The 14,630-nt window shown below is 36.0% G+C and overlaps 1 protein-coding gene across 3 annotated transcripts in view; it reads right to left on the reverse strand.

The window, feature by feature from the left end:
• Positions 1-1,021: 1,021 nt before the first annotated feature.
• The window catches only part of ELMOD1 (ELMO domain containing 1), a 70,036-nt gene continuing 56,427 nt past the window's right edge, over positions 1,022-14,630 (reverse strand). For 2 of the 3 annotated variants that reach the window (XM_072611199.1, XM_072611200.1), the window contains 5 exons: positions 12,358-12,426; positions 11,747-11,770; positions 8,502-8,552; positions 7,472-7,605; positions 1,022-1,590 (listed from right to left, as the gene is read on the reverse strand). In XM_072611199.1, the coding sequence (XP_072467300.1) occupies positions 1,418-1,590; positions 7,472-7,605; positions 8,502-8,552; positions 11,747-11,770; positions 12,358-12,426 (451 nt within the window). In that variant the 3' untranslated portion in view covers positions 1,022-1,417. The remainder of the gene's footprint in view (positions 1,591-7,471; positions 7,606-8,501; positions 8,553-11,746; positions 11,771-12,357; positions 12,427-14,630) is intronic. The other variant, XM_072611201.1, reaches the window with a different exon arrangement.

Below are 14,630 nucleotides of genomic sequence, written 5' to 3' on the forward strand. Positions count from 1 at the left end.
TGGATCATAGTTGGAACAGACATTTGGCTTCTGAGAATTACTATATGATGTACAGTCAGCTTCAATTTTCCTTCCTTTGGAACCCTCACCCTTTGCCCACATGCATACCTAGAAATACTGTGTGGACAAATGAACAAAAACCAAATCCACTAAGCTGTCTTTTAGAGTGACATGTAATTTATTCATATAACTGACAATTACTTAGTCAGTACTCAAAAGTCATTTTCATATACCAGTGATTACACAAACTTCTAATAATACTAAAATTGATAGAAGGTATAAAATACCATGGGTATGAAATGCCATGGTAAACACCAATTGACAGACTACACAGTCATCATTCCAAACTAAATGGGGGAAGGGAGGTTTTTTTTCTTATTAGTTTTACTTTTATTTTCTCCTTTTAATCATTACCACTTTGGGGATCTGTTTTTCCCCCTCTTTTAAGTAACATCGCATGATAAAAGATTAAACTTTTAATATAATGCAAAAACTGCAGAAAGGAATCTTTTAGGTTTTTCCTTTGCCACAAATTTCCAAGCACAATATCAGTGTGTGCTCCCTCCTGACACACATAGTAAGCTGTCCCATTCAGCACTCAGTTCCCCAAACACAGGAGTTTGGATCAGAACCAGGCTGTAGACTAAGCCTAAGTGTCAACAGGAGTCAGGCGGTGGAAAAATCCTTTAGAAAGGATACATCTTTTGTTAGTGTTCAGGCATCACAAATGAATTTAGGCTTCTCAGCCTATGAAGTAAGATACTTTGATATTTAGATGGCTACGACATGGATCATGAGTAGGAGACATCACAATGGAATTCTGCTTTCTTTTGAATGAGTAGTCCCTACAAAAGCTTGCGTCTGGTAAGCCTCATTACATTTTCATGAAGCGCAAATAAGCTTGCGAGAAAGAGTTTGGCTTATCATATGTCTGCCTGCATTACATTAAAGTGATATACTTCATCGAAATGAGGTCCAAGCACGGACTTGGCTTGAAATGCCAATAGCAGCAGTCAAAAAAAAAAAAAAATCAATAAGTTAAAAGGCTTTCACAGTACAAGATTCAGCTAGTTATTTCACATATACAAAACACAGCTATAGAGAAATACAATTCTTTGATGATGAATTATGGGCGGGGGGAAATCTAAAAAAATAGAAAAAACTCTCTTCATACTTGGATGTCAAGATGTAACACTGCAAATTGCCACAATATGAGCACAAATTTGATGGCAGATCCCCCAGAAATGTATCTGGGGATCTGATACATATAATAACCGAAATAGATAAAAATACTGCACCAAAAAGCATGCATACAATTGCCATGTTCATTCAGTATGGGAGTTGTGACTTAAGCAGAGCTCTAACACAATAAATGAGGCAGTGTTCCAGTATTTTCCAGTAGAATAATAGTGCTTGACTACATATTGATTAAACCTTCTGAGGCAGCAAAGTGAGGGCATAATGCCATGTCTGGATTCTGAAGCTGTTTTAAGATCCTCTTGCGGAATTTTTCCCGCACACGATTGAACTCCATTATATCCATGGGGTCCTCTTCAATCCAAAACTTATGAAATTCATGCATCAAATAACCTGGAAGAGAGAAAATAATGGCAAGAAAATGGGGGGAAAATCCCTCATTAATCTCTAATTCAAAATCATCTGGTTTGCCCAAGATGGGGGATAAAACCACAATGACAATATATTTCTTTCATAGTATGGGACTTATTCGTATAATGGATCAGAATACACCAAAGGAATAAAGAGTTACTGTGGGACTGAATTAATCAGGATGGGCAACTTCCCTTCTACCAAGCCTGCCTATGCTTTATAGGTCTTACTCATGGATTCTCTATAAGCCCTCTAAAGAAACTCTACTAAATCTATTGAAGGTCTTTTATTTATTTATTTTTTAAATTCATGGGGTATCAGATACAACTTTAAGCTGTATTTGAGCCCTTAAGTGGATCTGTGATCTCATAGATGTGGGTAGCTCCTCCAAAGGTACAGACTACAATTCATCCATGTCTTTTCATCCTACATGACTTGTCTATGTCCTCCCACAAATGATCCCCAGCAGACCTTCCTCTATAACAAGTGGTTCTCAAACTTTCTGATCTCAGAACCTCTTTACATTCTTAAAATTATTGAGAACCTTGAAGAACTTTTGTTTATATGCCTTACATATCTATTGATATTGACTACATTAGAAATATAAACTAAGATTAAAATATTTAAAATTTTGTTAAAATGACAATAAACTCATTCCATGCTAACAAGAATAGCATATTTTAAGTTAAAAATAATTAAGTTTATCAAAACAAAAAAATTAGCATTGTTTTAACAGGTGGTATAGTGGGAAAAAATGTTGGACTTAGAATCAGAAAGATGAGTTCAAATTCACCCTCAGATACTTATTCTCTGTGTGACCCTGGGCAAGTCAGTTATTCTCTCTCAGTCTCAGTTTCCTCATCTGTAAAACGGGTATAATAGTAATACATCCCATAAGGTTGTTACGAGGATCAACTGAGATAACACATAAGCAGTGCTTTGCAAATCTTAAAGTATATAAGTGCTATTTAATATCATGGCCATTATTATTATATTTTTGCAAATCTCTTTAATATCTGGATTAATAGAAGACAACTGAATTCTCCTGTTTCTGCATACAGTCTGTTGGATATATTGCTTTGGTTGAAGTATATGAAGAAAATCTGACCTTATACAGATATGTAGTTGGAAAAGGGAGGATTATGTTAATAGGTAAGTAACATAGCATTATTGTGAAAATGCTCTTGACCTTGTGGATTCCCTGAAAGGGCCTTGAGGACACTTTCTGCCCTAGACTATACTTGCCTATCACCATATCTCATTATCAGAATACTAGTGGTATTAAAAAGAAGAATCTCTATTTCAGATGAGAATCTAAAGTCATTCTTTCACAGGCACCTGGAATTAAGAGACTTGCCCAGAGTCACACAGCTAGCAAGTGTCTGAGGCTGGATTTGAACTCAGATCCTCCTGACTCCAGGGCCAGTGCTCTATCCACTGTGTCACCTAACTGCCCCTAAGAGTCTGGAGTCATTAGAAGTACTGCGACATTTTCTCAAAGCAATTCAGCCCATTCTCCTCTTTTTGTTCAGTTCTGGGGCCAGCTCACTGTCTATCCACAGTGCCTATCCAAGATGTATGTATTGATAAAACACTTCTATGAACTTTATCCATATATCATACTCTCAGCAATATACACCCATCATTCACTTATCTTTTTTCTGTATAGAGAGGTCAAATTCTTTAGTGATCATGGATTTCAATGTAGGAGGCTCTGCAGTGTTCTATAGAAGGGCTTCTTGTATTTTTTCCACTTGCACCCTTTTTCACCCAAAAAATTTTTTCCATGACCCTAGGCATATAGGTATATAAAATAGCTATACAAAAAATTATAAAGAAATTTATTTTAAAACAGTTCTTTGGTATACGTGTATATATGTACATATATGATTTTGCCATTTATTAAAAATGAAAGCAAATTTGAAAATTTGAAAGTATTCTGATGTGATGGATGTGTTGGTTTATTTTTACAGTAGGAAAATATTAAAAGTCTTCATTTTTCATGACTAAACTATTGTGTTTCTGTAAGAGCAGAAAACTTTGTATGTACAGTAAAAACATTGTAACTCATAACGTGTTTCTGGCAGCGTTCATTGGCATTGTATGGCATGATGCAATTCAAATGCACATGTTATGGGTTCAGAACCAAGGCTATAGGGAAGTTGTATGATGCAACATGGGCAAGTGTTGCCAGAAACACTGCAGACTCATTACGTGTTTGATTTTGAATTAATTTTTGGTCATGGTATATATAATATTTCTGAATGAAATGAACTATACCATTATGGACATCCTCACCAAAAATGAAACTAGAAGACTTAAGGAATTTGTAAGTAAAGGTAGTGATAGCTCAAAAGTCTTATTTGGAGAGACAAAAAGTTGGGTTTATAATGTACCCAAAAGCAAAAAATTAAAATTAAAAAATTGAGGATAGTACTGGTCCTGGGCCTATGATTCCATTAATGTAGTGAAAAAATATAGATTTTATCTATCAGTGTAGATTTGCACCTACTCAACAACTTACAGTTTTAGAGAACTGCCTAATGCACTGAGAGGTTAAATGAGTGACCTGCCTAAGGTCACATAGCCAGTATGCATCACAGGAAGGACATGAACCCAGGTCTCTGGACACCAGGGCTAGACCTATAAGCATTATGCCATGTAGTCTCTTAACAAAAGCATAGAACCATAGATTTATGGATAGAAGGGCTATTAAAGGTCATATAATCTGATCACCTTTATTCTACAGATTAGGAAACTAAGACGTAGATTAAGTGTCTGGTCCAAGGTCATATAGAACCATAGGATCATAGATCTAGGACTGGAATAGGCCTCAGAGGTCGTCTAGTCTAACCCATTCATTTTATAGGGAAAAAAACTGAGGCCCATGGAGGTTAAGTGACTTGCCCAAAGTCACATAGGTAGTAAGAGGTAGACAAAAGTACTACGTGGGAGAGTTACTGTCAGGTGTTACAACTCCAGACTCAGAACTCTTTCCACTGTACCATTCCTCATTTCATAGGATACTGATGACATACAAGACGTACAAGATAGGCCCAAATAAGAAGTTCACCATGAAATAATTACAGTTCATGCAACGACATTTGTTGAAGATAAAGAGGTGGAGAAATTCAATAAAGAAAAGATCCTTTAGACTAACCCAATGTATACATTGATATAATAATAATAGCCACCATTTATATAGAGCCTACTATATGCCAGGCAATGACCTAAGCACTTTATTCATTATCTCACTTGATCCTCACAACAACTCTGGGAGGTAAGTGTGATTATTATCCCTAGTTTACATTAGAGAAAACTGAGGCAAACACAGGCTTAATGACTTGCCCAAGGTCACACAGCTAGAAGTATCTTAGGCTGGATTTGAATTCAGGTCATTCTGATTCCAAGTCCATTCTGATTCTACATCGATTGTGCCACATAGCTCCCTCACTTCAGTGAGTAGGTAGGCACAGAAGAGAATTTTTTTTAAAAAAATCAGAAAATATACTCTAAGATTAAAGAAATGCAGTAGGCTAATGAATTTTTAGATGACTTAGCAAACATTTTCAAGACACTACGGACGTAGAAGTGAAGAGTATTGGAGGGGAAAACAAATCTACAGAAAAATTACAGCGAGATCCAACTAAACCAAAGAGCATTTATAAATAAAGGTGGATGACAAGAGGTGAAAAAGCTAACAGACTCATAAGCATGGCTAGAACAAACTATTTCTATTATTGACAACAATCACATTGGATCCCTAACATCTCAAATTCTGAATGAGTATGTAGAAATGTCACTGAAGAAGCCGAAGATGGAAAAAGTAACTAGATCACACCAAGTAAATATAGAAGAATTTCATGTCAGTAGTGACGCAACTTTGACAGCATTGAAGGATTTATTTTCAGTATGTCAGAAAAGAGAGAAGATAATAAATAATTGGAAAAAATTCATGTATGACATTATCATCTACTCATCAATAAGACTGAGGACAAAAGTAAGTACTGACCTATATGCCTACTTTCTCATCAGTGTCAAGCCTTTATAAGAATTATCTGCACAAATGTTGATGATATCCATGATGGGAACATGAGAAGGGCTAACAGGCAGAATTTCACAAATGATCTACAGCAGACTACAGAATACATCTTTCCAGACATACCTGACTGATCAAAAGAGGAACAGAGCAACATCATGATATGTTGAGTTTTTTAAAAATTAGACTCAAGCACAAAACACAGTCTTAGAAGCTCTTCTCCAAAAAAGAGCATCCCATGTGTACATTAAAGTCATATGCAGTTCCTTAACTGATGCACAGTGATGATTTTGTTCAATGATCTTCTGAGGACCAATATTAACTGAGGAATTTTTAATACCATTATTCTTCCAGTAGTTCTATGAGACTGTGAATCAGAGACATCAAATCTCTAAAGGATAAAAATTTGGGGTGACACAAAGGATAATAGAGAGATGTATAGTGGGTGTAAAAGGGCTATGCCATATAACAACTGAGGATTTGTTTTTAAGAAACAGAGTAAAAGATATTTATGGAACACATGAATAAAAACTAAGTGAGCTGGTTATACAGTAGTTGGGCAGGAAAGCAAAATCTTTGAACAAAGGTAGTAATTTTAGTAAAATATATGATAAAAAAATGATATAAAATGTTTCCAAACTCTTGCCATTTTAGTAAGGGCTTTGATAAACTGTAGAGCACTCAGAGAAGGACAACCAGGATAATGAAATGTCCCTAAGATTGTTTCATATTAGACTCAGCTGAAAGAACTTTGGGGGACATGATACCTATCTTCAAGTTTTTGAAAGGATCTTATATGAAAAAGAAGGATTTCTTGTTTTGCTTATGCCATAAGGGAATTAAGAGCAGTGGGTAGAGGTTGCAGAGAGGTAAACTAGGGTTAAATGTAAAGAAAAACTTTCTAGCAATTAGAGCTGTCTAAAATCAGAATGGGCTATTTGGGAAGGCTTTCTTCTTCCTAGGGGTTTTCAAGCAAAGTCTGGATAACCCTTTGTTGGGGATGATTTGTAAAAGAGATTATTATTGAGATATGACATGAAATCAAAGGATGCTGAAATACCTTCCAGCTTTAAGATTCTGCAATGCTGTGAGCACATAGATCTCTAGTCCAGATAAAGCAGAAAATATAGGCAGGTCATGAATCTCAGGAAGGCAGAAACTCCTAAGCTTTTTTGTGATCTGAAAGTCAAATTTTCCTCTCCCCTAAGAATGAGAATGAAAACTAATAGAAAGAAACAGGAGCTTTTTGTTTGTTGTTTAGTCATTTTCAGTCATGTCTGACTCTTTGTAACCCCTTTTGGGGGTTTTTTTTGGCAAATATACGGAAGTAGTTTGCTATTTCCTTTTCCAGGTCATTTTATAGATGAGGAAACCGAGGCAAAAAGGTAAGTGGCTAACTGGAGTTAGTATATCTTTTAAAAATTGTTTTAGAAGTTCTTAATCTGGGGTCCATGAAATTAGTTTTTAAAATATTTTAATAACTATTTCAATTGCAATCTTATGTATTTGAAATTTATTCATTTAAACACTGTATTCTGAGAAGGGGTTCATAGTCTCCACTAGATTCCTAAAGGGGTCCAAAATAGAGGAAAAGATAAAGAACTCATGTTTAAAAATAAGAAAAGAAAATATAGACCAGAGGCAACTGAAAAAGTTGCTCCTTGTTAGATGCCTCTGTCCCTTTGGGAACTATTCAACACTGGTTCGCAGTACTCAGTGGTTTTTGGCTAGTACCCAACTTGGAGGTTATTCTTTAACAAATTTAAGCAATACTTTTAAATAAAGTAGCAACCAATTAATAAGCATCATAAAAGGTCAACTTACAGAAAGTTTGCTGGAAGTGAGACAAAGTTGGGGCTTCAGGTGCAACATTGTAGAAATGGGTTTTCAGAGCACCGCTTACCAGCAGGTTATAGGCCAGGTCAGTAATATTAATGCCCACAATGGCAAAAGAGTACCTGTAAAAAGTCAATCACACTATTTACTTTACATTAAATGTCGGGGCTTAGCAAACCAGAAAAGGATAGAGTGATTTTTTTAAAGGCAATATGGTTAAACTTATTTCTCAGGTGGACAGATCCCTCCTTTGGCAAACACTAAGGATTTAACAGACTTTGTTCCAATATGCCTGCTGAGAACATGTTTTTCCTCCTTGGCCTCTGTCCATTGAAACTAAAAGGAAACTAGCTTTGACAGCCTCAAATGTCCCATGGCTGTATCAGTCCTGTATACAAGATTAAAAACTTCCCCTTCAGGAATAACTTCTCAGTTAATGGCAGGGCCATCTCTAGTCATCCTGATCTACATCTTGCCATGGACCCAGATGGCTCTGGAAGAGAAAGTCAGGCTGGTGACTTTGCACAGCCCTACCTCACTTAAATCCAATTTACTTGCAAGTTACAGCATCACTTTCCTGAGGTCTCTTCTGGAACTAAGGACAAACAATAGAGTTAAGGACCATTTCAAAGTCATTGTAATCAAAGCCTAATAGCCTGGCAACCTTTTACGAATTTTATAAGTAACTCACTTTGATTTACTAGCAATCTAATATTTGAGTTATGTGAATTCAAAAAGGGTGGTTTTTGAGAAAAAAATAGTGTACATTTATGACTTCCTATATATTTCTGTCTAGGCAAAGGAAAAGTATAATATACTACTAAAATGTTTTCAAAATCTTTTAATGGAATTTTGTAATTCTCTTAGTTTCTAAGGACCGGGACCTGGTTTCGAAGTTCTTTTTTAACCTCTACAGTCCCTTGTATAGTGCCTTATATGTAGTAGGCTCTCAAGAAAAACAGTCATATGGTTCCTAATTCCATAAACTATCAACTTTTGTACAAAATTACAGACTTACCCAATTGCTTTATCCAACCTTTTCTTTTCCCATTCTGTTTTGCTGAATTTGCTGAAAAATTGAATTGTTTTTAATTGATATATGTCCTTTTCCAAGGTTCTTCACATTAAAATATTAACCAGAGTACTCTTGCGATATGTGCAACCCTACCATGAAATCTTTCATTTTTCATTTGGAATTGAATATGCTTTAAAATTCATGATTAATTTCTATGGAAATCTATGCAAGGAGATACATTTCACACGTCCAACACAGATACGGAATCCGCTGTAGTGTGGGATAAAAAACCAATCCTGATGTCCACCTATAAAGCAATTCTCTCAGGAGATGACAATTTGTACCATAGCAGCTAATAGTGTGCATGGCACATAGGCACTTGACAAATGCTTGGTGACTTGAATTGAATTATTGTAGTTAAGCAAAAAATTATGCATAGTTTTTACTTAACAGTGAGAAGGCATGGAGTTGCTACTGTTCCCTGAAACCATTCAACATTTCACCAGAACTGCTATTTCACTGGTGTGGATATTTCTTCAACCCAAATTCTTTTATGACTTAATAGATGTTTTCATGAGTTGCTTTGTCCAAAATAATTCATTACCTATTAGCTTTCCTTCTGGTGATAAGGAATCTTTTTGTACTTAATTAGACTGGCCTTTGGATGATAGGCACGTAGCCAATTACTGGGCATATACTCTCAGGAATAATAGGATTATTGATGAGACCTGGAAGGAACCACTAGGAATGATCTGGAACAAACCCACAGTTTTATAGATGAGGAAATGAATGCCTACAGAGGTTAAAGCAATGTGTTCAAGGTTACAAAGTTACTAAGTACAAGAATGGTATTTGATCCCAGGCCTGTTTATTCCAAATGTGGCTTTCTTTTCATTCATTATAAAGCTTTTCCGGTAAGATCTGCCTCAGCCTGCATTCTTCTGGCTCTGAGAATCCAGGATCACCTCTATCACAATAAGGCATTAGAAGAAAGTGTTAAGAGAGACTGTTAAACATTCCGCATTTTAGAACACGCACGCATATAGACAGACACACATATACACACCTACGTACACACCCACACCCACATCCACACACACAATACTCTCATATACAAATCCATATGCATGCACACACGTGCGTACACGCTCACACACACACACACACACACACACACAAAATACTGCAAACACAAACCAGCAGCAGCACACTTTCAAGTGGTGAGTAAAGCAATATTTTGTCACTCTACCTTAATGTATTCACTTTCTATTCCTGGGAGCGAACTGCTAACTACAATTTAAAGTAAATTTATAACATGTGTCAAAACATGCTGTATCTTTTCAGAGCAGAAGCACCTACATCGTAAACAGAAAATGAGCAAAGGAAGCTCTTGTTCTAAGTTAAATAAAAAAGAAGATAAAATTTGGCTGAAATTTAGAGAAGCATCTTGGGCAAAGATTTGTATATGTGGTTCCTGTCTTCTGTGGAAAAATAGTATAAATAAGCAGTGTGGCCCCCACCACACTTATCAAATTAAAGTTCTGTTAGCACTAGAAAAACCAGAAAGAGTCTTTTACCAAGCTGAGAAAATCCACTGTATGACTGTAAGATGCCATAAACCGAACATGAGGGTCAGTCCGGAAGAATATCTTTTGATTTCTCTCATTCTGTTCAGGCACCAAATAATAGCTAGGAGGAAAATAAATCTCTTACTCTAGTTCCTCACGTTATAATAGAATCTCAGGGATGGAAGCATTTAGAGCAGTCTTGCACAATGGCTACTTACTAAGGACCACATGCATTCAAAGCAATGTTTTTCATGGCTAAACTATAGTCTCTCTGTCCAAAACCCTTGTGGTTTGGGACCTAACACTAATTGTGATGATAGCCTGAACTTTTACTCCCAATGGTAACAAAAGAGTAGTGACTCTTAAAAGGTTATTTTCTATTTGGTCATATCCAGCAACCTAGCTACACAATCCATACATTATTTTTACTTGCAAGATTTCACTAAAACTTGAGGATCAGAGGAAAAAGATTTTGACCAGAACATATGTATGTGTACAGCAGCCAGCTATAGCCTTAGGTAACGCAATTTAGGATGCCACGCTTTGTTGAATGGCTTACATGCAAAACAATAAAACTCAAAGAGGGCTATTGAAAAAAATATGTATAATGCATTTTCCATCTTCTCTCCCAGAACAAATCATTAAGAGGTCCTTCATTTTCTGTCAAATACTCCCTTTGGCAATGCCACCCACGTGTTCACAGAGAGCATCCCTAATTAGTTTTATCATTGGGTGATTTAGCATCCTTATGTTCCAATAGCATGCAATTTAGAATACATTCTATACAAGTGGCTAGATCTTGGTCACATGAGGTTAAGAGAAAGCTGTATTTTTATAGTGTTTTTGCTAAAGGGAGAAAGAGAAAGAAAGTAATTCTCTGTGGCATTTTATATTTGTGAAATGCCATATAATTTAACGAACCCTGGCCAGTTAGATCCATTAGTCAGACTCAAACTAAAATGAGAATTACACTGAGGAAATAAAAATACTCCATCCATGCTCTTAGGAGAAAATGTTATGGTGTAATTTGACTTTGTTTAATAAACACAAATTGTTGGCTCCTTTAAGATGTAAAGCAGGAAAAAAAATGGGTTATTTTGTGGTCATAAAATAATAGAGCTTCTTTTAAATGCAGTGACCAGTATCTATAACCACTATCTAGTCTCTATAAAGACTCTTGACACATTAATATTACTAGCAGTTCCTTTGATAAATATGAAACATTCATTTTGGTCAGTGCTTGAATAAGAGAATTCCCCAGGGAGGGCAGATAAATGTAAAGGGTTACATTTTCCTTATCTCGGCACCCTTTCTCATTACCCCCTGCCCCCACCATAACTTTCAGAATTAATTCATTGTTTTGGGTTGGATCATAGCAACAAATGGTGAAATTTTCATTCTTCTAGGGGAGATTTTTTTTTAATGTTATCCTTCATTTTGAATTAAGGTTGTGCAAAATATCTTTGACATATTTTCTGCCAGTCCCTTGAATTTCATCCTAAGCAAGCTTGCCAAGTATGCTAAGATGAAGTCCAAGATAAATGATATGTTAGGCAAGGAATTTGAAACTGCTTGCTTTTGTTAAGATTTTTAATCAGACAATTTAAAAAAATCTTGCTGTGGATGAAATTTCTAGAAATGAGATAAAAGAAATATAACTTAAAATGCAAAGAAAAATACCTTATTTCTTCTTTAGTGACCTCCCTTTATGTGTACAAGAAAAGAAAATTTTTAAAAGATAAATTAAAAAAAATACAAATGAACTGAAAACCAGAATATTGAATAAAATGAAAGCAAGTAAACCCTCTTTCCATTCCCTCTATTCTCCCAGCCATTCAACTCTTTTTGCTCTAGCCACTTTTCTCAGGCTCTGATGTTCCTTTTCTTGTCCACCTCTGGGCTACCTTTCATGACAATTAGGACACTACAAGCATTTCCAATTCCTCCTCTCTTTCAAAAGGTGCTGTAGAAGCTCCAGAGAGCTACAAAAGGGTATCTACAGCTTATCCATTTTATCTGAAATTGGCCTTAAAGGTTATTTCTGCATAGTTTCAGACCTATCCCAATCCCACCCAATGATTCCAGTCACTGCTGTGGTTTCTGTGGAGGCAGATGAGCACCTACACATAGCACCTACCTCTAGCGCTAAATAAATTTGCAATTTCAATCTGCGAGACATTTCTGAACTTAATTTAGTCAAATGTACAATCCACAGAAGAACAGGATTGTAAAATCAAAGTTCGTAGTAAAACAATGGTATCAGTTCCAGGTACTTTGACCTCAAGAATCACCTGTATTTCGTATGAAGAGAATCGGAGAGCACCTGTTGAGCTGTTACTACATCCCATTCAGCAAAATACCTGTTGGTGAAGAAAAACACTGAGTGAATGTGTACTTCCCATAATTTAAGAACATTTTAATTTTAGCAATTGATGTTGGCACAAGAGTTTCATCCACTTTAGCTTCTTTAAAGAGTAGTTTTCAGGAAGACAATGATAATTGCCTTTTAGCAAGGTATTAAAATAGGTATGCTATTTGGCCATGTAGATTTAGGAATTTCTCCAATATCTTGAAAATTATGACATAAAATTTGTTATTCCTTAGAGGTGAAAGGGAATTCATTCTACTCAGGTTTAATTCAGGGGTGGGGAACCTGCGGCCTTGAAGTCACATGTGACCTTCTAGGGTCTTGGGTACAGCCTTTTGACTAAGTCCAAGTTTTATAGAATAAATCCTTTTATCATGGGGATTTGTTCTGTGAAATTTGGATTCAGTCAAAGGCACATATCTGAGGCCCTAGAGGCGTCACCCCTGGATTAGACCAAAAGAAGTAGGACTAGTCAGGTTTCATGTGATCCATGTTCTACATTCAAATTTCATGATATGGCTGAAGCACCAAGTAACCTCTTCTTGAACCTTGGTTTTGAGAAATCCTGAAAACATTTCCTGAAGAATATGCATTGATCGTTTGAACTTTGGAATGAAAGTGGAAAAAAGTTAGAAACATTTGAAAATATACACTTTGGGATGGCAGCGGCATTGTACTGAAACTTTACCGTTTAGATCACACAAATATCTTCCAAATATTCAAAATAAATGTTTCACAAAAAGATTTTTAAAACAAAAAATTATACAGTATTAAATTTTGTGTACTCTAGAGCTATATCTTTATGTAATTGGGAAGGAAAGCAGATGAATATTTTTGTATTTTACATATAGATGTATACCTGTCACTATAGAGATCTATATTATACCTCTTTTACATAAAGATACAGCTATTTAGTATCTATTTCATGTGCATATTTAGCAGAATGAAAAAGGTGAAAAATATTTTTAGGTTTTCTAACATCTGAAAATGATTTCAAATCAAAGTTCAGAGGTTTTGATTCAAAGATGTAGCCAGAATGAGGGAATTTGTTTTGCATGTCTATACATATTTGTAATGGGTTTGCTTTTCTTGCCTTCTAAAGTGGAGGGGCAGGCTGAGTAGGAAGGGAGAGAATTCAGAACTGAAAATAAAATAATATTGAATTAATTTTTGAAAAAAAAAAAGATATAGCCAGATGCTACGTTGCTTTCCTTCTCGGTAATGATGGAAAAGGGTTTGTGACAGATTATGAAACATAACCTGTTACAGTTCAGAACTAGGATCAGAAAATACTCATCGGGTGGCACTAGATCTCCTTCTCCCCTCTGACAGGTAGACGAAAAGGCTTTTTGGACATGTTCTTGGGGAAGAGTTAACATTCCCAAGATTGCAGTAATAGTCCTGAGCACCAGGGGGTGCCATGCATAATGCCAGAAGCTGTTTCTTAGCAACCAATGTTTACATGTAGGAGGAAGGCAGGAGGTTGCATATGTCACTTTAGGCAATTTCATTGGATTCCTGGAAATTTGAAGGCCATATTCTAAGGGGAAATTACAGTCTACATTTCTGTGTTTTTTGTAGACCACAGTCTGGAGACAGAGGAAGGGCTCCTAGTGGGGTGAGAGAATGGGTGAGAGGATTTTTCATCCCCATTTCGGATGTTAGCTAGGGCTCCACCCTTGTCCCTTTGAGCCAAACGTCTCTCCTGGGTCCCAGCAATTAATGCTGGTTCTATACAACCATAACAATAAGCCAAATAATAAATAATATATAAAAATACTTAATATTGCTTTAGATATGTTGTCTCATATTAGATTCCCACAGCCCTTCTTTTGTACCTATTACATGAATTCCACAGATGGCAAAACAGAGAAGGAAACAGGTGATCCTCAGAGAAGTGAAACCATTAGTCGAGGTCACACCACTAGTTAAGAAAGAACATGTACAGAAATAGCACCGTAACTAAAACTGAAACTGGCCTTATTTACCAGGGATCTAAATGAATAATGGTATTGTTATGTCTATGTCTTCATGTTGCAGCTTTCCTGGGAAATTAACCTTAATAAGTAGGACTGATTATTTTGCAGTTTAGTCTGATGCAGCTGCAGATATGCAGACCACAGCCTGAGTGTGATTTACAGGTGATGCTAAGGTTCAGGTGCTATTTGATTTATACTTTTAATTTTAAATCTTAAA

Source organism: Notamacropus eugenii, chromosome 5 (assembly GCF_028372415.1).
Source record: "Notamacropus eugenii isolate mMacEug1 chromosome 5, mMacEug1.pri_v2, whole genome shotgun sequence".
NCBI lineage: Eukaryota > Metazoa > Chordata > Mammalia > Diprotodontia > Macropodidae > Notamacropus > Notamacropus eugenii.